We start from the raw sequence: 24,720 nt of genomic DNA on the forward strand, positions 1-24,720 counted from the left end.
ATGGGTTTCTTTTTGTGTTAGTTCTATTTGATTTAAGCAGTTGGTGGAATATTATTCTTTTAATATGTGCTGAAGCTTGTTCTATTGTCTCAAACAGTAGATGAATTGCCCTTTGTTGAGGAAGAACTAAAGAAGGCGTGCTGCAGAGAAAAAGCTCTACAGGTAACTGAATTTAACTGCATTCTTTTTTTAGATTTATGTGCTTACTGAACAATTTTAGATTTTAAAGATGATCATCTTCTGTCACATTTTGTTTTGTTGTTCACCTTTGTACTTCGTACAATTTCTTCTTTTGATATTTAAGAAAAAATGTTATTAATACTAAAAGTGCAGTTTTACAAAAAGGATGCTATGCAGTATAGTCTGTATTGTTTTTTGGTATATCCCCTCTACATACAAAACAGCATTCAAGAAAGCAATCCTTATTTATTACTGTTGTTAATCTGTTAACATGTGCCACAAGGCCACTTTTGCAGAAGACTGGGTGCCGCCAGCCCAATTTTTTGAAGCCTTCAATCACTTTCTCTTCTCCTCTCTTCCTTTCTTCCTCTCCCTTCTCTTCTCCTCTATTTTCTTCTTATTTCTACTTGAATAATATGGTATCAGAGTGCTATTCTAGGCCCTAGAAGCATTTTTTTAACCCCAAAATTTACTCCAGATGGAGGGGGGCTACCTTAAAATTAGGCCCTAGATGCATTTAGATTTTGCTTTCTTATTTGGAGCTTACCTTTTTTGACTGGAAAGGGTAGAATCTATAGTCGTCCTGATCTGATCACCTTTTTCTGATTTCCTTTCACTCTTTCTTGGTTGTAGTACCAAGAAAAGTTACCTGGTGGAGCAGGGGAATGATCTAAGTCAGTAATGAGTGTGGTTTGGACCCCTCCACCTAGTGGATTTGTGAAACTAAACTTTGATGGGTGTAGCAGGGGAAATCCGGTACAATCGGGGATTGGGGGTGTTTTTAGGGATGGAAATGGGGTCATTTCTGCTATGTTCTCTGGCCCAATTGGAGTGGGTGACTCCCTTAGAGCTGAGATCTTTGCAGTTATGGAAGGAGTACAGAAAGCTAAGGAGTTGAACATCAAGAAACTCTTAATTGAAGGGGATTCAGAGGTGGTGATAGGGTGGCTGATTAAAGATCACAATGGCTTATGGAAGTACAATAATGAGAGGAGGAAATTCAAGTGGCTGGTGCGGGAGATGGAAGTTAAGATACTTTGGGTTAAAAGATCGGCTAATTCCCTAGCGGACGGTTTAGCTAAACAAGGGGCAGAAAGGGATTCACTTTTTTGGACTAAGCTGTAACTATAGTGTGTTTTCTTTATTTTTTTCTTTTCTTGAGGTTCTTTGTTGCTCTTGGATGATAAGTGTGTTTGTCTTCCTATTGTAAATCTTCTTTTGATGAGTTAATGAAAGTGTTATTAATCAAAAAAAAAAGAAAAGTTACCTGTGGTATTTGTGGTGACAACTGAATGCTGTGAAACCTTTTATGTGGGCGTGTGTACCTTCCTGTAATGTAACAGTGGATCTTTTCTTCAGGTATGTACTGTTCCATTCATGCTAAGAGTGTGGAGTGAGCATTGGATGTTACAGTTTGAGGTTTTGTGTGGATCATACCTTTTTCATGAAATTTAAGGGTTCTTTTCAATTTGGCTAGGGCTTACAATCCTCTTTTACGGCTGAATGCGTTGAAAATTTACCTTTTTGGATCTGTTTGGCGAAGTTTGACTGGAGAGCTGCTGTCCTTTCCTTTAGCTTGTCCCGTGACAGTTTTTTGGTTCAGTTTTCTTCTGTTACAGCTTGGTTCTGTTCTCTTGTTGTGGTTGGGGCCCTTCTTTTCTTGGAAAATAGCAGTGTGGTTACTTGTCTAATGTCTATTGTGGATTTAGCATCTCCTAGTGTTACTTCTTCTCAAGGAAGTCTTAATAGGCATAGTTGTCAAGGCGACACCTAGGCAACAAGGCGCCCTTTGAGGCTCGCCTCGCCTAGCCTAATCGCCTAACAGTTTTCTACTTACTACTATTAAATACTTTTTTTATTCATTCTCTTTTGAGATTATAATTATAAAATAGACAATATTAAACTACAATAATCATTTTGTGTGTTTATATACTGATTTCTTTTATTATTTTCTTATTTTTTAGGGTCTAATCAACACAAACATTGCTAAATGCTGTATTGAATCCTCAAAGACTAAAAAACCTGAACCAATAAGGAAGAACTAAAAATTTTATCTAATCAGCACATTTTCCTCTGCCATATATTCTTCTTCTACTTCTTCTTCTTCTACTACTACTACTACTACCAATACTTTTTATTTTCTTCTTTTCCTATAACAAAAATAAGGGTTCAGCCCCTATATTTTTTGAATATTATTTTCCTTCTTCCTTTTCTTCTCATGAATATTTTGATTTTCTATACTTTAATATGAAGTTTATACTTTTCTTATGAAAATCATGAATAATTATTTAAGAATTATGGTTATGGTACCTAGGGAACTACCCTAGGATCTATGTTTTTAACATGACCAGTAATTCTAATTTTTTTGTCTTATAAATTTTTCCCTAGTAGGGATAAAATGAGTTTGATAGATGGATCCTTCTTCCTTGTTGCCAGTCAAGGGTTTGTATCCCTTCTTCATGGTCTTGTACTTTCTAATGCCCTTCATGTTCCTAAACTTCCTATTAATTTGTTGTCCATTAGCAGTATTGCTCAATCTTTAAATTGTTGTGTGACCTCTTTTCTTTGTTCTTGTGTTTTCTAGGATTTGACCTTCGGGGGGATGATTGGTGGAGTAAGTAGGGTCGATGGTCTTTACACTTTGGAGAATAAAGCTCGTTTTGCAGTGTTTGAGTCTATGAGTCTGTTGAATTAGTTAAATGAGAGTCAGGTTTACTTTTGGCATAATCACCTTGGTCATTTATCTTTTGAGTTCTTTAAAGTCTTGTTTCCTGAGCTGTTTAACTTTGTTTCTATTTCAAATTTATAGTGTCAAACATGTCAATTGGGTAAGCATCGTAGAACAACTTTCCCTTCAATTATAAAAGATCAATTTCCTTTGCACATTGTGCATTTTGATATTTAGGGACCTACAATTTTGCCCACTGAGTGTGGCTACAAATACTTTATTAATTTCGTTGTTGATTATTCTAGGTATATGTGGATATATCCTATGCACTCTAGAGAAAGTACCCAAAATTGCGAGGGACTTTCAGCGCATGATTTTCACTTATTCTCATGTTGAGATTCAGATCTTTCTATCAGACAATGGTAAAGAGTACTTCCATGGTGGTCTTAATGAATTCTTTGCCTCTTATGGATCTGTCCATTGAAGCTCTTGTTCTAGAACACCACGATAAAATGGTGTTGTAGAATGAAGAACCATCTTTTTGAAGTTACTCGTGGTTTGATGTTGCATATGAATGTCCCAAGTGTTTTTGGATAGATGCTCTATTAACAGTTGCTTATGTTATTAATTGTATGCCATCTTGGATGTTGCAGTACAAGGCCCCACATCAGCCTTTTTTCCCTATCTTCCTTGTTTTCTATTCCCTTGCATATTTTTAGTTGTTGTTGCTTTGTTGATGACGTGCCTCCCACTTGTGGTAAGTTAGGTCCCAAAGCTATTCCTTGTGCCTTTCTTCGGTACTCTTCTTTCAAGAAGGGATATAAATGTTTTGATCATGTTTCACACAAACATTTTGTGTCTATGGATATGTCCTTTGAATCTAATCCCTTCTTTCCTACCTCTCCTCTGGGGTGGGGTGGGGGGGATAGTATGGAGAGGCAGGTTCGACAAGTCCAACTTCTTTCCTAGATCCTACTCCCTTTCATGTGTTCTTGAGGCATTGTATCGGTAGAGTTCAAAGAGTGTGGAGTAACCTAAAACTGTGCAATCAATATCATTGGATCCTCTTAATGCAAATCCTTCCTAGCCAAGTAGTCTCGTTCCTATTGATATTCCTAATCCTATTGCTAATGATGATTCTATTGATGATCCTGACATTCCTATTGCATATAGAGTGTCAGGTCATGTACTACTAACCCCATTGCCTCCACTTCTTGTCCTATAAATTCTTTTCATCTTCTTTCCTTGTTTTCTTGTCTGCCATTGATAGTATTTCTATCCCAAGGAGTGTTGTAGAAGCTTTAACAATCCCTAAATAGACAAACACAATGAAAGAAGAAATTGGTGCTCTCCACAAAAATAATACATAGGAGTTGGTGGATCTTCCTGAAGGCAAGGAATTGATGGCGTGTAAATGGTTGTTTACGGTGAAACACAAAGCTGATAGAATAGTGGAGAGATACAAGGCTGGGTTAGTAGTAGAAGGGTATGCATGGGTGTATGGTGTTGATTATGTAACGACATTTGCTCCAATTGCCAAAATGAACTCCATCCAGATTCTACTATCATTAGCTGCTAACTTAGATTGGGAGCTCCAACAGTACATAAAAAATGCTTCTTTGAACGGGGATTTGAAAGATGAAGTGTATATGGTTCAGCCCCTGGATTCCAAGCAAAGGGAAATGGAGGCAATTTGTGCAGGTTAAAGAAATCTCTATGAATTAAAATAGTCACCTAGAGCCAGGTTAAATAGGTTCCATTTGGCTGTTAAACAGAGGGGGTTCAAGCAATGTCAGTCAGATCATACCCTTTTTGTTAAGAGGGATTTGGAGAAGATTGTGGTCTTGATAGTGTATGTTATGATACAATTATTATAGGGAATTGGGACTTTGAGAATCAGAAAGTAAAAGTGTTTCTTGCCACACCTCTTAAGGATCCAAAACCCTATGTTATTTTCTTGGGATTGAAGTTGCCCTTTCACAAAAATGTATCTTCATTTCTCAACAGAAATACATCCAGATCTCTTGCAAGATACTAGTAAGCTAGGGAAACTAGCGGATACTCCCATTGATGCTAATCATAGACTTGGTGATGGATAACTTGTGAAATATATGAAGAAGTTTTGAAGGCTGGTAGGGATGTTACTCTACTTGTCAATGACTCGGCTAGATGTTGCCTAGGTTGTCATCAAAGAAAGTATATGTTAACCTTAAAATTTGTTCCCATTTTCTTCTTTTGTGCTATGGTCCTCAGAGTGTGGGTTTTTATATTTGGGTTTGAAAGCTTAATATTAAAAGATTGAGTTATGCTAGCCAAGCCAAGATTGATATCATCACCTTAAACTCATTGTGAGTGTGAGCCGAGTGGCTTCGCAAAGCTTGGTTCCTTTATGATGCTATACTTACTGCTCATATCCTCTCTTTTTGTATCCAATTGCCAAAGAGATGTACTAAACCTAAGACAATTCTCTAACTCTTCATCTAAACACACTATATGTAATGGTTACATTGAAATTTCTCAATAATAGATATGTTTATTTATGAGTAACTTTGAAACACCTTTCAAGTTTTAATGCTGGATATAAGAAAATAAATGTGCACTTGTAGAACTTCTTGCAATTTGGATGATTGAGTGTCACTTATAACACAAAATATTGATGCAGGCATGTGCCACTAAAATGCCTTTGGACTTCATTGAGGAAGTAATTGCGGAGGCTGTTATGTATGTAGCTCTTTTCCTTCTCTCAATAATTCAGGGTAACTTATGGTCTTCACATTGCTCCAATGGTCCTGATATTTGAATATGACTTATTTTGCAGGCTGCAGATTGACAATGAGAACATATTTGTTGATGTATCCAGAGTGCTTGCAGCAGCTAGTTCTTGGGAAGAAAGGTCTAAACATATTCTTGGGAGCAAGGCCCAGATGTCTGAGTTCGAGGATGCCATAAGGTTTTGGACTGATGTTCTTCCAATTTAATGCTATTTTGTTTTGTGACTGATGTTCTTTACTTCTGTTAATCATTTGTGTTCTATTTCAGGATATCAGGGACTATATTTGCAATTCTTCCTTCTCTAAATGATATTGAGCATGCATTATCAATGGCCAAGTCCTGGATATCGAATTCTCAGCCATTTCTCTTGTCAAGCCTTTCTGCTGGACAGGCTTCAAGTTCTTCTCTGAAAGTTGATGCTTTGAAGGTTTTTAGTTCTCTAAATGAAGTTACTAAGCTATAATAGATTGGACATGGTATAAACATATACTATATATTTTGCAGGATTTGGTTGCTCAGTCAAAATTCTTGAAGGTAGATTTGCAAGAACCAGCAATGCTTCTGAACCTTTTGAACGATTGTGAGGCATGGCAGAATGATGCTTGTACTCTCCTAGAATGTACTACAGCTTTATATAGCACACAGAATATTGACATTGGAGTTGTCAATGATCTCACTGTCAAAATTGAAAAGCTGCTTACTGGAATTAAATCTGCAACGACAGCTGGCTTGTCCTTAGGCTTTGACTTTTATGAGATTCCAAAACTTCAAAATACTTCTTGCATATTGCAATGGTGCTTGAAGGCTTTCTCTTTCTGTTCAGGTGCCCCTTTGCTTGAGGTAAGGAGTTGCATGACATGCATACCATTTTTTATACTTTAGGGGGCCAGGGGTGGGGGTAGGAGATGCTTCTGATATCTTGTTTTCTTGTGAACTTGGTCTTTGTCTATCCTCTGATATCTTATCTTCTTGTGAACGAGGTACATTCTTGTTAATGAACTCCATATATTTTAACAAAATTCTCTTCATTTCCTGAGCCTTCCGTGAACTCTGTATTTTATTCAACTTTCTCCTTTGGGTCTACAGCACTGCAATTTGCAGCCATCATCCTACTTCCCCAACTTTGAAGTGGGTCTTGTTTTATAAACTTGTCATTGAAGAAACGCCCTCTTCATCCACCTCTCCTATGTGTTCCTTGAAGTGTGCAACCTAGTTTGTCTCTATGCTGACACCCATTGCCCTCTGTGTTGAAGTGGAAAACAACATAAGTGAAACCTAACCTGCCAGCACTTTTCCTGTAGCCTCTCTATATTCAACCTTGGGTGACAAAATAGACCAATCCTGGAATCACACCTCTTTGAACTGATTTGTCTGAAATCAATTTGAAGAAGCTTCACCAAGTGACTGCTTCAAAAAGCTTTTTCTTCTTTTTGTCTTTGATATGCTTTCATGAAAGAGTTGTTGGAATTCTTCTTAAGTTCTCAATAGGGGGCATGCCCCAGTTGGAAAGACAAAGAGAAGTGATTAGGGAGAATAGAAAAAAAAAAAAAGAAATGAAGGTGTAGATCCACTGATTTGGCATAAAGAAAAATGATGCTCTATTTTGTCTACAAAAATGAGAGAGAAGTAGAAGAGGTTCTTTTGTGACAAGTACCATGATGAAGGGTACTAGTGATATCCCTTCCATAGTGAATATGTTTCTTTCCACTACTGTTTTGTTATCCCTCAACACATTTTATGGATTCTCTACATTGAAAACTGATTTATTATGATGCCCTTTTACGCCCTTTTACCCTTGTCTATATAACATTATATGATTTAGCTACATTTCACTTAAAATTTGTACATCCCCAAAACAGAAAACACCAATGCATGGTGCAGTGATTTAAAAGGCACACCTAGGCGCATTTTAGGGTATGCGCCTCGCCTAGACCCTAGGTGGAGTATTTTCTAAAGGCGCTTGCTTGGTGTGCCTTGCGCTTCAGCCCAAGCGTGCACCTTTTGAAAATCTGTGCATTTTTTTCTGTTTTTTTTTTTTTTTGTGTTTTGCAGTTGGGTTGGGGCTCTGCCCCTGGACCCCCGATCAAGTCCCTTGAGGCAAACCCAAACAAATCCACTTTAGGGTTTTAAATTCTTAGTCCCCATAAAAAAGAAAGTTTTTATCACTGTAAGGATGAATGAATGAGCAACATTAGCAAATATGGGGAGATTTGCTTGGGATTTCCTCAAGGGGCTTGGTACAAAGGCAACTCGTAGAATAAAGAATGCATAGTGTTTAAGATCATATTAGCTATTTCAAGTAATGCAATTGGGAAAAAATGTAGAGATTAAGAGTTTACATGCTTGAATATGTTTTATATGTTATGCTTGATATTATTTTTAAATTTTCATTTTAAATATGCTTTACATGTTATGTTTATGTATTTTAATTTGAGATAATAGCTTTTTTTAAAGCATTTATTTTAAAATTTAAGTTTATATTTTTATTTAATATTTTTTAATATTTTAATAATTTGCATTTTTTAAATTTTTTGCATTTTATTTGATTTTTTGGCATTTTTGATTTTTTTCTTAAATTTTTTAGATTTTTTATTTTGCATTTTTTATGCCTTTTTTCAAAAAGGCGTGTGCATTGCCTTTCGACTTAGGTGCAAAATGGCCCTTGTGCTTTATTTTTTATTTTTTATTTTTTGCGGCTGCACCTTACGCTTTTAAAACACTAGCATGGTATAGGGAAATGCCAAATACCAGTGACTATTTTACGTGTGTCTCCTTTTTTAAATCCTTATATCCTCTTACAGAATCTCAACCTTTCCTGGTTAAGGAGGTATGGTGTAGTCCGGTTCCCCCTAAAGTAAAGTATTTTTTTGTTGGAAACATTGGTCTCCAAAGGAAATGGAAACACTGAGCTCTCTCTCCTCATGTGTGTGTTCTTTGCTTGAAGAGTGTGGAAAATAGTAACTGTCTACTATTAAATTGTTCCTATGCTATATTCTCAAAAAAAAAAAAAAAACATTGTTCCAATGCTTCTAGTTTGTGGCAACTTTTCTTCCTGTTGTCCAGAAAAACTTGGGTGGTGCCAGGTGCAGTAGTAGACCTATTTAAAACAGATGTTTTTGGAAGCCCTACACAGACAAAAAATTGCTTGGCAATGCATTTGCAGAGCAGTGCTTTGGGGTTTATAGTGTGAAAGAAATGCAAGGATTTTTGAAGAAAAGTGCAAACAAGTGGAGGAAATGTTTGAACTTACAAAAGTAAGGATAGCTCATTGGGCTGTGATTTGTAGCAATGATTTGCTTAGGGAGTGGCAGGTGGTGATGGGGTTTCAGGTTACAAGACAACATAGGACAGTTGATCGGTCCCCTCCTGATTTACAGACGCTCAAGCTCAACTTTGACGGTTGTAGCCTTGGAAATCTGAGGCCCACAAGAGTAGTGATTTTAAAGGCATACCTCAGGTGTGCGTAGGCACACAGGCAAGACACATTTTAGGGTATGCACCTTGTGCAGGTTCCAGGTGTAGCATTTTCAAAAGGTGCGCGCCTGGTGCGCCTTGTAGTTCAACCCAGCTTGCTTCTTTTGAAAATCTGTGCATTTTTTCTAATGTTGCTCATTCATTTATCATAATAAAAGATATTTTTAAAAGACACTTAAAGTTATAAAACGTTTTTTTATAGGGATTAACAATTTAAGAACTTGATATGGACTTTTTTTGGCTTGCCTCAAGGGGCTTAGTACAAAGGTGGCTTGTAGAATCAGGAATGCATGTTTAACATTGCATTAGTTATTTGAAGTAATGAAATTGGGGAAAAAGATAAAGAGATTAAGAGTTTACATGCTTGAATATGTTTTATATGTTATGCTTGATTTTATTGTTAAGTTTTCATTTTAAATATCTTTTACATGTTATGTTTATTGATTTTAATTTCAGATAATAGGTTTTTTAAAGCATTTATTTTAAAATTTAAGTTTTTTATATTTTTAAATTAATAACGTGTTTAATGTTATTAATATTTTGCTTATCTTTTTGATTTTTTTTCACATTTTTGAAATTTTTATTTATTTATTTATTTATTTTTGCGCCTTGCTTCAAAAAGTTGCGCACCTTGACCTGTGACTTGTGCCTTGGGCGCAAAATGGCCCTTGTGCTTTTAAAACACTGCTGAGGAGTGGGGGGAATTCTTCAAGAGCTGAACTTCTGGCCTTGGTTCAGGATTTTAAGTTGTTGGCTAGGCAGGATTTATGGAATGTGGAAGTAGAGGGTAACTGTCAAGTGGTTTTTTGTTGGATGATAAGGCAATGTCAAATACCTTGGAAAACCTATTGGGGATGCCCAGGACTGGGTGCTAATTTGTAATATGTAATCAGTTGCTGTCATTTGGTTTTGTTTCTGATGTTATTTGTGGTGAAGCTTCTCTTGTGAGGCCCAATGTTGTACACTTAGTTTTGCTTTATACTTTGTGTGCAGTTTGGTGTTGAATGAATATTTTTACCCTGCTACTTGCGCATTATTGCTTACATACACCTAGACATTGTCTTGGGTGAGGGTCCTATACAACAACAGATCTCTAATCACTCAGCTTGTGAATGGGCCCAAAACTTGATTGGTCTAACGTAATCAACCCAAGACTCACACGGAGTCCACCAATCTCTATTCTTAGTTCTCACATGCTTCAATAATGCCACCCAATTTATTGCCAATCTTCTTGAAGTTGCTCAATACTAAGTAGTATACATTGGAATCCTGGAGATTCTCACCCACCATCACCATATCCCTTTGGAGACTGAACAGCACATATGAACAGAGTCCACTTCTTTAGATAGAGTTTACAGCCATTGAAATTGAAAATCCTCCATCACTGACGAAGGACATCGAATGCTTCCGACTAAAACATGAAAAGGAATGCTTCTGACCAAGCATTAGTGGATAAACCTTTCATCTTCCATGATCGCTCTGTTATAACCTCCAACTACTTACACTGATGCCACGCAATGCTCATCAATTCCCAGATCTGTGTCGTTCATTTTTGAATCCTCAATGAGATTTAAACAATAGATAATGAAGAAAAAGGTTTTCTTACAATACTTTGCTAACATCTACATACAAGAGCTTAATTTCTAAACCTAATCCAAGGGCTTCTGAATAAATATCAACAACTTATTGAATGCAAAGTAAGAGGCTTTGAAATAATGATTTTCGTAGGCCTCTATCTGGCCCTTAGATTGGCACAACTTGCTAAAATCTTGAGGGAAGTGTGTGATTGTGGGATCAGGGATTAGTAATTGCCTAACTGTACAAAATTCATGATTTTTCTACATGTTTTCACATAGCTGAGGATGAAAGTAGATCAAATGGAATTATAACTTAGAGAACATTTGGTCTTGATCCCACACTTTATTACTCATCACGTGCCATATGTTCTCCCATTCGTTGCTTCCACATCTTGACAGTTTTCATCTATGTGAAATCTGCTGAGTAATATGTCTCCTCTCATTAGTCATCAAACATTTACTCCTGTGCTGAGTGACATGGTGTTGATTTCACAAATTTTGTGTTGAGTTGCTATTTCTTTGTGAGGTGTATGTTTAGCCTGGGAGTTTTACAAAGCATGTACTTATCAGTGAATACTATCAAGTGCTGAACTGGCATCAACTTAACATCCTTTTTGCTTGTTTGTTGGCATGTGTGCATTGTGAACTTGTGATTCCAATCTCTTGGCTTGCAACAGATTTTAACATAATGATGTGATTCTTGAATCTTTTTCAGCTACTTTTTTCCCCTTCCAGTTACTTCATATTTTTAGTTTTGCTCAGTGTTTTAAAAGGTGTGGGAGGCATACGCCTGGAGGCCCAGGCGAGGTGCTTCCGAAACGCCCTGAGGTGTATGCCAGAGGCGCTGACACCTCCGAGGCGCCTCTTGCGCTTTTCTCATGAGGTGTGCTAGAGGCGTACGCCTCTTGCGCCTCATGCACATCTGATATGAAAATACAGAAAAAAAAGAAAAAAGAAAAAAAGGAAAGGAAAGGAAAGGAAAGGAAAAGAAAAGAAAGGGAAAGAAAAGGAAAGGAAAGAGAAGAAAAAAAGAGAAAAGGAAAGAAAAGTAAGGGAAGGCGTACCCCCCCTTTGAACTACTGTTATGCATCTTTATTCTTCTTAATATAAAAGATTTTTATTAAAAATAAAGAAAAAATGAGATCCCCCCTTCCTTTTCATCCTCCTCTTAAGGAGGCTTAAGCCTCCTTATGTTTAGGAGGCTTATGCCTCTTGCGTTCTGAATTACGCCTCACGCCTCTAGGTAGTGGAACGCCTCACATCATGCCTCCGTGTTTTAAAACAGTGGTTTTGCTATGAAAGGTATGGCCTATAACATATCTACTACACTATTTGGTCTCACAGGATGTTGAGAGGTTGATGAAGGACTCAGAAAACCTTTGTGCAACATTTGCCTCTAGCTGTCTTGGGAGTGTATTGATAAAAGGTGCTAGATGGCTTTGGGAAGCATTGTCTGTTTTTCCTCACTCTTCTACTCAGAGAAGATGTAAATTGAGTGATGTTGAAGAAGTTCTGGAAGAAACTCAGGTATTCATTATATCTTTGGCTTATTTGTTTATTTATTTTAGTTGCCAAGGAAACAGTAGATTGTACAGGATATGGTTATTGTTCATGCTGTTTTAGATTATTTATGCATGGATACCTGCAAATTACAGAGGATTGAAGTCCCTTTTCCTATCGTGGCTGCTCGACTAGTAAATGCCATTGAGAAGCACAAGTGAGTTCTCTAGTGGTTTGATGCAATTATCTTCCTTTTCTTATGTTTTTGTTTCTTGAGTAATTTGTATTTTCCATTTTTCTAACGAAGTATTATTTAATTGGTAGCTATAGCATTTTTTATATGGTTTACTTCAACCATTTTTGCCACAAAAACTTTTTTGCTTGTCAAAAGATATTGACATATTGTATGTACTTTTTAAAACATGAAGAAACACAGGATAAAAGAAGAAACAGAATTGCTTATCTAGCAATTGTGGTTTAATGTATTATTTAATAAGGTTTTTGTTACTGATAAAAAGAGAAACGCAATTTCAACCCATCAGCTTATCTTTGAATCATCCCTTTTTCGGTTATTGCTACAACATGTCTGTCCCCTAATGCAGGTCTTCCCTGTTTACTGCTTATCTAGCATGAATATCAACAGTTCTGTTTATCTGACCTTGTGACCAACTTGAAAGAGCTATTAAAAAAATATACGTTCTCCAATGTGGTATTGAAGAGAACAAGGGCCCTCTCCTTTGTATTGTGTCTAGATGATCACTTTGGAGTTCCTTCCACTCTCCACTGACCACTCCAAGGATGAGAGCTTCACCGAAGCATGCCACCTTAGCCCGCATGATAATAAGTTAATAACCACTCCAAGGATGAGAGCTTCATTATTTTTTTTGCTTGAGGCTGCTTTGAGGCTCTCTTTTATTTGGAGATTCACATCAAATGCAATCTGTCTGATTAATTGTTATTTAACTGAACTCAAACGTCAAAGCTCAATGGTATAAAGCTAAAATACTGGAAGACATTTTATTTTTTTTGCTTGAGGTTGCTCTGAGGCTCTCTCTTACATTTGGACATTTGCATCAAATGCAATCTGTCTACTTATTTGTTATTTTACTCAACTCACATAGTTCCTGTTTTCACATACTCCATCCTGCTCTAATTCTATGGGTGACACCCTCCATCTCTCTCTATTGATTATTAAATTGTAAACCCTCAAATTGTTTTCCACTATATGAACCAATGATTAAATTATAAACATAGGATCCTGTACAGCCATAATATTGGATATGGCACTAAACTGAGTGGAATGGCAGAACAAGATTCATGTAACTGACCTCATATGGTGTGACACGGCTTAGTTGAAATGAGAAGCAAATTTTCTTTAAAATGTTCAGTTTGATAAAATAATTAAATTATAAAATATGGAATATTGGGATATTTTTATAATTTCCTAATCTTTACATTTAATTCTTGTGGTGCTTACTTTGTGTTATAGTCTGATTTCATCCAACTACCAAATGCTTTCTGTTGTTATTTATCGCATTGATACTGCAAACACAGGTCCTGGCAGGAGCAGGTGCATGCATTTTTCAACTCTAAATTTGGGGAACAGTCTTGGTCTGTATTAGTACAACTCAAGGTAATGCGACGTGTGCTGTGCCTGGTTAAATTTGATTTCTTATGTCATGGGTTAAAGATCCTTCATCTTTTCTATTGATAATCATCCATGCTTCTTTGCCTTAAAATACCTCTTAGAAATTATTTGTTTTTTAAGTCATAAAGATTTCTTCTTCAATGGCAATGCATTAAATATAAAAGAGGTTATTGGAAGAAGTTGTTTTGTGAACACTGTTCAAGTCATCACTAGATAAGATACCAGTGGTGAACCCAACAGTGGTCTGTGGGATCAATGACTGTTGTCAAGCAGCTGTACAGGTGGCAGGAGCAGGCAACAGAGTAGTGGTTTTTGAAGAGGGAGTAGCAGAGAGAGAAACTTTTCTACAGAGCTGCTTGATTGGATGGATTGAAGGCAGTCAGCCAACTCTAGATGAGTTATAAGGTTGGTTGGCTGTAGGAACAAACCAGCAACCAGAAATACATGTGGAGGAAGTTTTCTAATAATTTTATTATCTGAGACGTCTTTCATCTTCAAAAGTGACTGAGGAGTGTTTAATGGATGTAGATCCACTTGGAGAGATGGGTGTTGGATGTACGTTTGTGAAGCCCAATGGCTTTGCATGCTGATGGATCAAATTTTATTGGATCATCTTGAAGTCTGGGCACAACTGTGGAGCTGCAACTTCAATAGCAGTTTTAACTTGTAGACAACAGAGCTAACTATGTTTCTTGAAATCCCTGCATCTGCATGATATGCCATATATTTAGCAAATTCAAAATACTTTTATGATAGCAAATTAGGTTATGATATGGAGAAGTCAGTTCCTTAAGTTGGCTATACATAATTGTATCATTCCATTTCAGGAACTTGGGGAGTCCAATGCCTTTAGTTGTCCAGAACTAGATCTGGTGGCATCTGAAATCAACAAAGTTGAAAATTGGTTTCTTCGTTGCAAGAACATCATTGGACCTTTAGTTTATGGTGTAAATCCATTGCTAAATGCTCTTATTAAGGTGCGGGTTTAACTTATCTTTAATGTACTTTGTAGCCTTGATATGCTATTCTTGTTCAAGAAAAGAAACATAACATTTATTACTTCTCCAGAGATCCTTTGATAGGTAATTTTATTACTCTGCAGATCAAGCATACACTGGATGGATCTCTGTACATTTATGGAAATTCAAAGAATTGTGAAGAGAAAGCTTTTTGTGCATGCTGCTGCAGTGATGTAAAAGAAGAATCAATTGCTTGTGTAACATGCAAAGACTGGTAGGGTACTTGGCTTTTTTTTAGTTACTATTAGAGCTAGCCAAATAAGGGTAGATTAGTCATTTTATTCAGTTAAGTTATGTGTTTATGTGGCAGTTCTAATATAGACTTCCTGTCCCATACTTAAGTGGGGGCAGTTTAATCATTGTACAGCTAATTAGAGACTAATCTACATTATGGTTGACTGATAGGGTTTGGCTATCAGGTTCAACTCTTCTTCTTCTTCTTCTTCTTCTTCTTCTTCTTCTTCTTCTTCTTCTTCTTTCTCTACTGGTTTGAACTGCTGAAACACAGCTGTTAAAACATGGAACCAGAGCCATAAACGAAGGAGAAGAAGCCTGCGACTTCAAGTTCTCTCTCCTTTTTTCTTCTTCTCTGAGCTGCGAATCTGATAAGTGCGGCACCTGTTTATTTATTTTTTTTGGGACTGCCGCAATCCCTATTACAAGTGTTAGGAAGGTGCGGCAGCCCTAGGATATCAGTCTAATACTGCTGTCACCATGTGTGACAGCCCTAGTCATGTGGTGGTGTTTGTGGTGTTTACCCTCTACTGAACAATTTCAAGAGGGTTTGTGTGTGGTTGCTTGAGTTGTTGTGGTGCTGTAATGGTGACTAATATTTCTGGGTTGTCAGTAGTGGTGTGAACAGAAAATAAATATTTTTTTTCGTGCTGAAAGAAGTGGCCGAATACCTCAGCCTAGTAGTTTTTGTTAGAATGTTAGAGTGATGTTCGGCTGATAAGAGTTCTTATTAGCCCATTCTTATGTTTAACTTATCTTGTAACTGGGCTTGTGTTAATGGGCCTAATCCTGTTTAATGATTTAAGTCATCTGGGTGTCCCATCACTAATCAGGGGCATCCCAGTAATTTCTTGTACCTTGTACTATATTCATCTATAAATAAAGAACTGGTCGACTGGCTAGTACAGTTCGACATTTTCAGCATCTCTTCTTCTTCTCCTCTTCTCTGCTACTTCAACTACAGTGGTTCAGCTTTCATGGTATCAGAGCATTGAGCACTTTCCTGGTTACTGCTGACGCCATCTCATCTTTCTTGCTGTAGTTCACCTTTTTTTTTATCTGGGTTGCTGCTGTGAAACCCTAGGGTTGCAGGAGAACAACACAAGGTTCGACCTAGGGTTTCCCTTGGTTGTAGGGCGCAAGGGAGGTAAGACCCTGAAGCTGGAGTCCTACTAGTTTCTAGTAGTTAGCAGCTATTCGGCTGCTAAGAAGAGGTCTGTATAGGACAGACCTAGTTGAGGACTGATTTCAGCAGTCCTAGTGTTGTCTGTAAGGAGGGAAACTCCCTTTACAGTAGCAGTACTCGAAGTGCAAAGTGGAGTCTACATAGCACAGGTCGGTTACTAGCCCAGGACACTTTTAGCTGCTGTAACAGAGCTGCTTCAGAACTGTGACAGTCTCGGCAAGTCTGAAACTGTGTTGCGAGCTGTCAGGACCTGCTGAGGTTACTTCAGCTAATCAGAACCTGCATCAGAACTGGTTCAGAAAAAACCTTTACAAGACTGTGGCGACTTCAGTTACTGATCATTTCCAGGTCGGTTACCAGCCCTACTCCAGCTCTGTGAACTGGTTCAGTTACAGAATTTTTTTTTTTTCTTGCTGCTGTACCCGAACTGGTTTAGTCCAAGTGAAGCCTATCCTGTGTGCTATCAGCACTGTGAACTCTGTGACTACTTCGGCCAGCCCTAACCAGAACCACCAACAGTACTGTAAACAACTCCTTGACCGAAGTTAGGATGTCATCACTATCCAGTGAAGTTTCTTCTAAAGATAACAGACCTCTTATAAGGTCTTCAAACCTGGAGAACCCTAATCTGCATAGCTTGCAGATTACAAGTGTGCTATTGGATGAATATAACTTTAGAGAGTGGTCTGTCTCAGCAAGACTGTTTATTACCTCTCGTGACCTCACTGGCTATTTGGATGGAGACAAGAAACAACCAGAAATTGGCAGTCCTGAATACACCGTGTGGCGTAAGGAAAATGCCACAGTCATGTCTTGGTTGCTGGCCTCTATGACTCCTAGGGTGGCTAGAACTGTTCATCACTTCCCCACAGCTGCTAAAATTTGGGAGAAAGTATCTAAGACATATGGCCAGAAAAAGAACAATGCTAGAATCTACAGGCTGAACCAAGACATTGCAGCCCTAAGGCAAGGAGACATGTCCATGGCAACCTACTTTGCAACACTGGAAGGCCTCTGGGAAGAGCTTGACCACCATTTGATTTTGGATTGGGAAAATGCTAATGATAAGGGGAGGCATGATAAGCAGATTGAGGAGGGCAGAGCCTTCAAGTTTCTGGCGGGTCTTGACCCTGTATATGAAGGTATAAGGTCACAGATTCTAGGGAGAGATGAATTACCTGAGCTTCACCATGTCTACTACCTGGTGAGGAATGAAGAAGTAAGGAGAAAGGAGATGCAAGTTGACTCCCAGACACAGTCAACAGAACAACCTGGAGAGCATTCAGCCTTACTCTCCACTAAGGGGAATAGATTTTCAGACAAGAAGTCAGTCCCTCAAGTGTACACATTGTGGTGGTGAGAAACACACAAAGGAGAAATGTTGGGTCCTGTACCCTCATCTGAAGCCAGCTGCTCTGAGAAAGGACAAAAGGCAACAGAAGGGCCACACAGCAAGTGGGAATCTTGCCACCAACAACAGTAGTGACAACTCACAGAGTATTCAGACAGTGTCATCTTCCGCCGCAAGGCAGGCTGCCGACTCCTCTGGACCAAGTACTTTGGGCTTCACAGCTAGTGAGGTAGAGATTCTCAGTCGGGCATTAGCCCGTCTGAAGAACAATTCTTTAGCTTCCACCTCTCTTGCCAAATCAGGTACAACCTCTGCATTTAGTGCATCTAGTTCCATTAATTCTACCTCTTGGGTGATTGATTCCGGAGCCACTGACCATATGACACATATGTCCTCCTTATTCTCCACATATCATTTGTTGTCTGGCCAGGATAAGATGAGAGTAGCTGATGGGTCCCTCTCCGCCATCTCTGGAAAGGGGGTGGTTGACCTAAGCAAGGATCTCTCTCTTAAATCAGTCTTACATGTTCCTAGTCTTACCTCAAATCTGTTGTCTGTTTCAAAGCTTACAAAAAACTTGAACTGCAGTATAACTTTCTTTCCTTCTCATTGTGTCTTCCAGGACAGATTGACGAGGAGAACGATTGGGAGTGGTCATGAGTATGGGGGCCTCTACTACTTTGATGAAGATGTCAGCTCAGCCATGCAAGCTTCTACTACTAGTCCGGAGAGTGTGGAGTCAATAGCTAGGCTGCACTTGTGGCATGCTAGGCTAGGTCATTTGTCCTTTTCTTCCTTAGCAATGTTGTTTCCCGAATTATGTAAGGGCATTTCGAGTCAAAGTTTAATTTGTGATGTGTGTCAAATGTCAAAACAATGTAGATCAATGTATCCAATTTCTAGTAATGAAATTCAAGCCCCTTTTGACTTGGTTTATTCTGATGTTTGGGGTCCTTCACCCATTGTTTCCATTGATGGCTTCCGTTACTTCATCAGTTTTATTGACCATTATTCTCGGTGCACTTGGATTTATCTATTGAAAGGACGTGAAGAAGTTCCCTAGATAACTATGATGTTTTGCAAGATGGTTGAAACACAATTTGATAAAAAGATCAAGCAATTCCGTTCAGACAATGCAGCTAAATACTTTGAAAGATCCCTGAACTCATTCATGGAAGATGCAGGCATGTTACATCAATCATCGTGTGCTTACACCCCTCAGCAAAATGGGGTCGCTGAGCGCAAGAACAGACATCTATTGGAGACAGCTCGAGCCCTTCTTTTCCAGCACAATGTGCCCAAGCAATATTGGTCTCAAGCTGTTCTCACTGCATCATACCTGATAAATCGGATGCCATGTAAGGTACTGGGTATGAAGACCCCTTTCTCTGTTTTGTGTCCCACTCTTCCAGAATTTCCTCTTCCCCCGCGGGTTTTTGGTTGTACATGCTTCATACATGTGAAAGATCCAAAGAAGACCAAGCTGGATCCTAAGGCTACAAAGGGAATATTTTTGGGGTACTCTCCTACGCAGAAGGGGTATAAGTGTTATGATCCTGTCTCCAAGAAAAAATATGTCACCAGGGATGTAGTCTTTTTTGAGTTTCAACCCTATTTCGAGTCTTCTCAGAATCCTCTTCAGGGGGAGAGTAGTGGGTTGGAAGAGGATTCTCATTCTCCCTTCTTTTTTGTTCCCATTTCAGCACCTTCCACTACTACTAGCTATAACATTCCGGGTCAACCTAGTGAGACTTCCACTGTGCCAGTTGCTTCTCCAGATTCGGCTGATACTTCTGAAGGTTCCAGTAAACAAGAGAAAGAGATACTTACATACAGTAGAAGGAAGAAGGCCCCTCAACCTCATGATTGCAACCAGTTGAACTCAGATCAATCTGTCTCTGCAATCCAAGGTAATTCTGATTCACTCAATTCAGATTTGGATCTTCCTATTGCTCTCCGTAAGCCTGTTCGTTCTTGTACCACTCGGCATCCCATAGCCGATTTTGTTTTTTACTCACACTTATCCCCTGCCTATCATTCCTTTGTGTCTGCTCTTTCCTCTGTATGTGTCCCTTCCAGGTATTCAGAGGCGGCATCTGATCCAAGGTGGAAAGAAGCCATGAATGAGGAGATGAAAGCCCTAATGAAAGCAAGGACATGGGAATTGGTGGACCTGCCTGAAGGGAAAGGCACTGTTGGGTGCAAGTGGGTATTCACAGTAAAGCACAGGGAAGATGGGTCAGTTGAGAGGTACAAGGCCAGACTCGTGGCAAAGGGGTTTACACAAAAGGAAGGAATTGACTACAAGGAAACCTTTGCCCCAGTAGCAAAGCTCAACACAATCAGGGTTCTACTGTCACTAGCAGCAAAATTCTCTTGGGAACTTCATCAGCTAGACGTGAAGAATGCCTTCCTAAATGGTGATCTTCATGAAGAGGTATTCATGGAACCCCCACCTGGATATGATGTTGGAAAGAAGGTATGTAAACTAAGGAAAGCATTATATGGTTTGAAGCAATCTCCCCGGGCATGGTTTGAGAGACTTTGTTTGGCCATGAAGAAAGTAGGGTACACTTAGAGCAGTGCAGATCATACATTGTTTACAAGGAGACAGGATGACAAACTTACAGCACTCATTGTGTATGTGGATGATATGGTGATTACTGGAAATGATGTGAGAGAGTTGAAGAGGCTGAAGGAGTTCTTAGCTTCAGAGTTTGAGATCAAAGACCTGGGAAATCTGAGATACTTTCTTGGAATTGAAGTTGCTAGATCAAGAGAAGGAATCTACATATGTCAAAGAAAGTATGTGCTAGATCTCCTAGAGGAAACAGGCATGATGGGGTGTAGGCCAGCAGACACTCCAATAGAACCAAGCCATGGATTACAAGAATCAATGGGTGAAGAATACTGTGATAAGGAAAGGTACCAAAAGTTGGTAGGAAAACTGATATACTTGTCCCTTACTCGGCCAGACATTGCCTATGCAGTGCATGTTGTCAGTCAATTCATGCACTCACCAAAGACCCCTCATATGAGAGCAGTGGAAAGAATCCTCAGATACTTGAAGACTTGCCCAGGGAAAGGAATTTTATTCAGAAAAAACAGCAGACTTGAAATTGAAGCCTACACTGATGCTGATTGGGCTGGGTCTGTTGGAGACAGAAAATCAACCCCAGGTTACTGTACATTCTTGGGAGGAAACCTAGTCACATGGCGTAGTAAGAAGCAGAATGTTGTGGCTAGATCAAGTGCAGAAGCAGAATACCGGGCTATGGCACACGGGGTTGCTGAACTCTTATGGCTCAAGACTCTCCTTAATGAGCTTGGTATCAAGACAGAGGGTCCTCTCAAGCTGTATTGTGATAATAAAGCTGCTATCAACATTGCCAACAATTCTGTGCAGCATGACAGGACAAAACATATTGAAATTGATCGACACTTTGTCAGAGAGAGAATTATTTCAGGAGAACTCTGTGTGCCTTATACTCCATCAGAGATGCAGATTGCAGATGTATTAACTAAAGGGCTGGCATCAACGAAGTTCAGGGACATACTTGGCAAGCTAAACATGATTGATATCTATGCTTAGCTTGAGGGGGAGTGTTAGAATGTTAGAGTGATGTTCGGCTGATAAGAGTTCTTATTAGCCCATTCTTATATTTAACTTATCTTGTAACTGGGCTTGTGTTAATGGGCCTAATCCTGTTTAATGATTTAAGTCATCTGGGTGTCCCATCACTAATCAGGGGCATCCCAGTAATTTCTTGTACCTTGTACTATATTCATCTATAAATAAAGAACTGGTCGACTGGCTAGTACAGTTCGACATTTTCAGCATCTCTTCTTCTTCTCCTCTTCTCTGCTACTTCAACTACAGTGGTTCAGCTTTCAGTTTTCATCAATGTTTTAATTTGGATGGCAGCCGAATCTGGTTGAAACATCCAGTTCTTAAGCTGAATGTTAGTTTACATCAAGTTGTTGATTGTGACTAGTTGTGAGATTGTTATCAGTGTTTTGGAGACTGCTGTAGTATTGCTTTGACAGCAATATTTGGTTGGTTACTGAGAGTTCAGCATTAGAAATAGCAGTGGGGGACATAATGGCAGCAATGAGAGATGGTTCTAGTGATTAGAAACCGAGTATGAGGATCCCCTCTGACTTTCTGGGTGTGCAGATGGCTTCAATTAAACTTAATGGTGAGAATTATGTGCCATGGGCAAAGTTAGTGGAAGTTTTCCTCAAGGAAAAGAGGAAAGTGAAACACATGAAGGAAGATAAACCATCATCTGACTCTCCAGGGTTTGATGACTGGGTACAGGAAGATGCCCAAATCATGACATGGTTATTGAACAGTATGGAACCCAAAATAAGTACCAACTTTTTGTTCTTAGATATAGCTAAGGACATATGGGAACATGCCAAGAAGCTTTATTCTGGGCAGGATAATACCAAGGTTCAAAATATCGATATGATACGCCTCGTATCGGGCGTATCGTGTCGTTTCTTTTGGGTCCTAGTTACAAGTATCGATATGATACCCTGTTTTTACTCCCCAAAAACCAAATTTTGAAAAAAAAACTAAAAAAAACCCTATTTCCGTGTTAATCTAAGTACCGATACGTCTTTGCTGATATGTAGAGGCGTATCGATACTTTGAACCATGGATAATACTACAAGGGTATTGTAGCTCTATCAGGTGTATTTCGATTTGTAGCAAGGGAATAAAACCCTAGAAGAGTACTATGCCAGTATGAAGAACCTCAGAATTGAACTTAATGTCTATCATCCCCTCACTCCAGATGTTAAGGTTCAGCAACAACAGAGGGAGCAACTGGATGTCACTAGGTTCTTAGTGGGGTTGAAATCAGAGTATGAACTAGTTAGGGCCCAAATATTGGGAGGCTCTACTCTTCATACACTTGAGGAAGCTCTTGCATGGCTTTGTAGGATTTCTTTGGGATCTACAGAGAGTCCCACGCCGTCTGACAAATCAGCATTTGTGATAGCTAGAGGAGGTAGACATGGTACTAGAGGGGGAGGACATGCTTTCCAAGGAGGTTGTGGTGGTTCCATATTTGGCCGTGGTGGTGGTCGCGATTCAGGGGGAGGCCGTGGTAAAGGAAAATGTAACTCTACTAGGAAGTGTACTCATTGTGGCAGGGACGGACATTTAGTGAATTTTCCGTTATGATCTCCATGGCGCACCTTCTACACGGGCTAATCATGCAGTAGCTGGTGGGGTTGATGTTAGTGATAACCAACAGACAAATCTAACACCTTCCACATCTACATCTTTTTCCGGGAAGACGATGATGGGTGTATCGTGCGATGAGTATGAGAGGTTCCTCCAGGCTACTTCACAACATACTACAGCCACTCTTGCACACTTAGGTATAGCTTGTTTGGCATCCAAACCCTCTCCTTGGATTATTGACTTTGGAGCCTCTGATCACATGACCGGGACTCCAGGTGTGTTATCTTCCCTCTCTGAAACTTCCACATCTCAAACTGTTACCCTTGTCAACGGTTCCTCTTCTCCCATCTGTGGTTTTGGTAATTTTGACACGACTTCTCTTTCTTTATCATTTGTTCTATATGCACCTAAATTTCCATTCAATCATATGTTAGTCAGTAAATTAACTAAGACCAATTGCTCTATTACATTTTTCCCTTCCTTTTGTGTTTTTCAGGATCTAAAGACAGGGAAGAAGATTGGTGGGGTGCATGAAGCCGGTGGATTGTATTACCTTGACAGTGGTGGATCGTCAATTGCACTTTAGGCTTCACTCACTCCTCTACAATAGAATTGTCGGCTAGGACATCCATCTCTCAAGGCACTCAAGATATTGGTTCTGTCTTTGAGTCATTTGTCATCTTTACAGTGTGAGTCATGTCAGTATGGGAAACACCATCAGGTTTCCTTCAGTCCTAGAGTTGATAGTCATATGTTGAATCCTTTTGCTTTAGTTCATTCAAATGTTTGGGGTCCGATTAAAATAGTCTTATAATGGTTACAAGTATTTTGTCACTTTTATTGATGATGATTGTTTAAGGATGACATGGATTTATTTATTGAAAGAAAGGAGTGAATTATTTTCCATTTTTCAAAAATTCCATACTGAAATACGTACACAATTTGGTGTTCCAATCAAAGTTCTTCGTTCAGATAACGGTCATGAATATTTTCTTAATTCCTTTAAACAGTATTTAGAACAACATGGCATCATTCATCGAACTTCATGTGCATTCGCTCCTCAACAAAATGGGGTGGCTGAACGAAAGAACCGTCATCTCCTTGAAACTGCTCAGTTTATTCTTCATCATATGAGTGTTCCTAAATGATTTTGGAGTTTTGTTCCCCACCTCGTCTCCCTTATTAATCGGGTGCCCTCCTTCATCCTTCATGGTCGTCTCCCTTTTCTATTTTGTTCCCCACCTTGTCTCCCTTTCCTTTAACACCCCGAGTCTTTGGCTGTGTGTGCTTTGCTCACAATCTGAGTCCTGTGATAGACAAGCTGGATGCACGCTCTATTAAGGGTATAAGTGTTACAATCCCATTACTCGGAAGTTCTATGTCTGTCCCGATGTCACATTTTTGAGTTTGTCCCCTTCTTCTCGGGACCTGAAGTATCGGTATCTCCACCTTTGCTTCCTCTTCCTCTTCCATTTCGTGATCCCGTTCCGGTTGTTCCAGTTGGGGCTGACCCTTCACCTCCACTAATGCAGATTCCTACTGAATGACCACTGATCCGGCACGTATATACTCATCAACAGACACCGGCTCCTCCTCCAGCTTCTACCTTGTCTGTGGATCCTATTGTTGCTCCTGTCCCAGAACCTTCAGGACTTGATCTTCCCATTGCTTTATGGAAAGGTAAATGTAGTTGTACCCTCCATCTCATTTCTAATTTTGTTTCAGTCTCTCGTCTTTCCACTTCACATCGCCAATTTGTTTTAGTGTTATCATCTATTTCTATACCTAAGAATGTCTAGGAGGCTCTTACCTCACCTGGGTGGCATCCAACAATGGAGGAGGAACTCTCTTCCCTTTAACATACTCAAATGTGGGAGCTCACTACTCTTCCTCCTGGTAAGCATGTTGTGGGTT

The 24,720-nt window shown here is 39.1% G+C and overlaps 1 protein-coding gene across 4 annotated transcripts in view; it reads left to right on the top strand.

The window, feature by feature from the left end:
* Positions 1-24,720, top strand: part of LOC104596082 (transcription factor jumonji (jmjC) domain-containing protein) — a 122,490-nt gene that overhangs the window by 59,944 nt on the left and 37,826 nt on the right. For all 4 annotated transcript variants that reach the window (XM_088895608.1, XM_010257101.3, XM_010257104.3 and 1 more), the window contains 10 exons: positions 98-162; positions 5,511-5,569; positions 5,667-5,798; positions 5,888-6,047; positions 6,125-6,460; positions 12,016-12,198; positions 12,327-12,388; positions 13,726-13,804; positions 14,647-14,796; positions 14,922-15,052. In XM_088895608.1, coding sequence (XP_088751734.1) covers positions 98-162; positions 5,511-5,569; positions 5,667-5,798; positions 5,888-6,047; positions 6,125-6,460; positions 12,016-12,198; positions 12,327-12,388; positions 13,726-13,804; positions 14,647-14,796; positions 14,922-15,052 — 1,357 coding nt within the window. The remainder of the gene's footprint in view (positions 1-97; positions 163-5,510; positions 5,570-5,666; positions 5,799-5,887; positions 6,048-6,124; positions 6,461-12,015; positions 12,199-12,326; positions 12,389-13,725; positions 13,805-14,646; positions 14,797-14,921; positions 15,053-24,720) is intronic.

This window comes from Nelumbo nucifera, chromosome 1 (assembly GCF_055504915.1).
Source record: "Nelumbo nucifera cultivar China Antique chromosome 1, China Antique-T2T, whole genome shotgun sequence".
Lineage (NCBI taxonomy): Eukaryota > Viridiplantae > Streptophyta > Magnoliopsida > Proteales > Nelumbonaceae > Nelumbo > Nelumbo nucifera.